The sequence below is a fragment of the Penaeus monodon genome, chromosome 30, assembly GCF_015228065.2.
Source record: "Penaeus monodon isolate SGIC_2016 chromosome 30, NSTDA_Pmon_1, whole genome shotgun sequence".
Lineage (NCBI taxonomy): Eukaryota > Metazoa > Arthropoda > Malacostraca > Decapoda > Penaeidae > Penaeus > Penaeus monodon.
The window spans coordinates 31,331,816-31,333,643 of NC_051415.1; the positions used below are offsets into that span (position 1 = coordinate 31,331,816).

The 1,828-nt window shown below is 43.1% G+C and overlaps 1 protein-coding gene across 1 annotated transcript in view; it reads left to right on the forward strand.

Moving 5' to 3' along the window:
* Positions 1-1,828, forward strand: part of LOC119592420 (MAM and LDL-receptor class A domain-containing protein 2-like) — a 7,391-nt gene that overhangs the window by 4,102 nt on the left and 1,461 nt on the right. The window contains exons 9-13 of the mRNA XM_037941242.1: positions 5-172; positions 307-492; positions 630-855; positions 1,053-1,285; positions 1,665-1,775. Coding sequence (XP_037797170.1) covers positions 5-172; positions 307-492; positions 630-855; positions 1,053-1,285; positions 1,665-1,775 — 924 coding nt within the window. The remainder of the gene's footprint in view (positions 1-4; positions 173-306; positions 493-629; positions 856-1,052; positions 1,286-1,664; positions 1,776-1,828) is intronic.

Here is a 1,828-nt window from a genome sequence, read left to right on the forward strand (position 1 = left end):
GCTTCGGTTTTACCATGCCTTGGGCGGCAGCACCTCAACCAGCCTGCATATAAGAGCCCAGTCAGCAGCAAGCAATGAAATCCTCACAGAAGAAACTCTCGAAGCCTATACATCAGAAACGTTTTACTGGCAACGTTTCCACGCGGACTTCACCATCTTCGAAACATTTTATGTGAGCAGACAACCAGTTGTTCGATCGCATGGTTATAGCATGTATTAGAATTTGCATCTTATAGTACATGATGATTACCCACTATTTTAGGATTGTGTACAAACCTATTTAAACCACTGCAATGACCCTTGCAGTTGGCACTAGTAGGAGACATTCCAGAGTCGGGCTCCATTGGTCTCGATGACATCTCTCTTTCCCCCGAGTGCCAAGTGAGCCAGGCAACGCCCACGCCGCCCGTTCTTACCACCACAGACTCGAGTGCGTGTGGATCAGACCAGTACAAGTGTAAGAGCACTGGAGTCTGCATTTCTCGAGATCAGGTAATATGACGGATTTTTGGAGACTTTTCTGTCCTTTTAGGAACTCATGGACACTGCTCTGATACTGATTATACGTGTTAATTGACTTATTAACTTGTTGACCATTTGCAGTGACGAATGCTTTGCTTATATTGCAGGTTTGTGACTTCAACCTCGACTGCGACCAAGGAGATGACGAAGAACTCTGCGGCACCACGACCTTCGAAAACAACACGGGTGGATGGCAAGACGTTAGCGAGACTAGCTACTCCTGGTCGAGGGTTTACTCTCCCAACGCCCAGTACCCGAATAACACTGCGCCGATCACTGATCACACTGGCGATGGCGAGGGCTATTATATGTGGGTTCCAGCCAGGCTTGCAGGTAGGTTGTTTTGACTGCCTTGCCTTTTGGGCTTCGGCTATAGGTACTGATTCGATACACTGGAATTATTGTGGTTTATTATCATATTATATGTTCATACATGTTTTTTTATTGCAAGTCTGTCTCTTTGATGTGTAAATACATTTTGGCTTATAGATATCATGTATTTTAGCTCATGTGTTCAACATGTATTTCAGACATCCCTGAAGCTATGGCTATCATGAAATCACCGCCGGCTGGACCTCCTGCCATGCCCTGTTCTGTAACCCTGTGGTACTACTGCAAAGACACGATTCCTTCACTTAGCCTGTCTGCCTGGACAGCTGGAACATTTAATGAAATGATCAATTCCAAGGACCTCAGCTGTTCCGGCAACCAAGGATGGCGTCAGGCTCAGCTTTATATAGGAGAACAGAACTACAGGATTAGTGTACGTGTGAAAAAAAAAAACGATAGTAATAATTTTGAGATGGGAAATAAAGAGAATAGTACAATTTTTTTAAAAGGACGAGAAAATATCAAATGTGGCTGACACTGGTTGTGCAAGGAATGTTTTTTTTTTTTTAATAAAGATTTAAAGTTTATTCATATAATTAATTCTTCAATTAAAGCATTCTACGTTGCCGATTTTGATAAAGCATAACACTGCGACAATCAAGCACAACGTTAAATGCTGTAAATAAAAGAAATCATATGAGTCATAACAGGTATAATCTTGAACTCAGACAAGAAAAAAAGCTTCTTTATAACTTTCAAGATGTTTTTCATGACGATCAAGTCTAAGGCCTTTTCTTCCCCACTTTTCTCAGGCTGAGGTGGCGAGTATCAAGTGGGCCAGTGAGTGGTCGAGCACCATGTATGACGCTGCCGTTGACGATGTGTCGTTCTCGAGATGCTCTAGAAACCAGGAGGCATCAAGTGTGAGTCCTCGTTATGTTGTGGGGTTCATAAGACAACAGTTTGCCGTGACTGC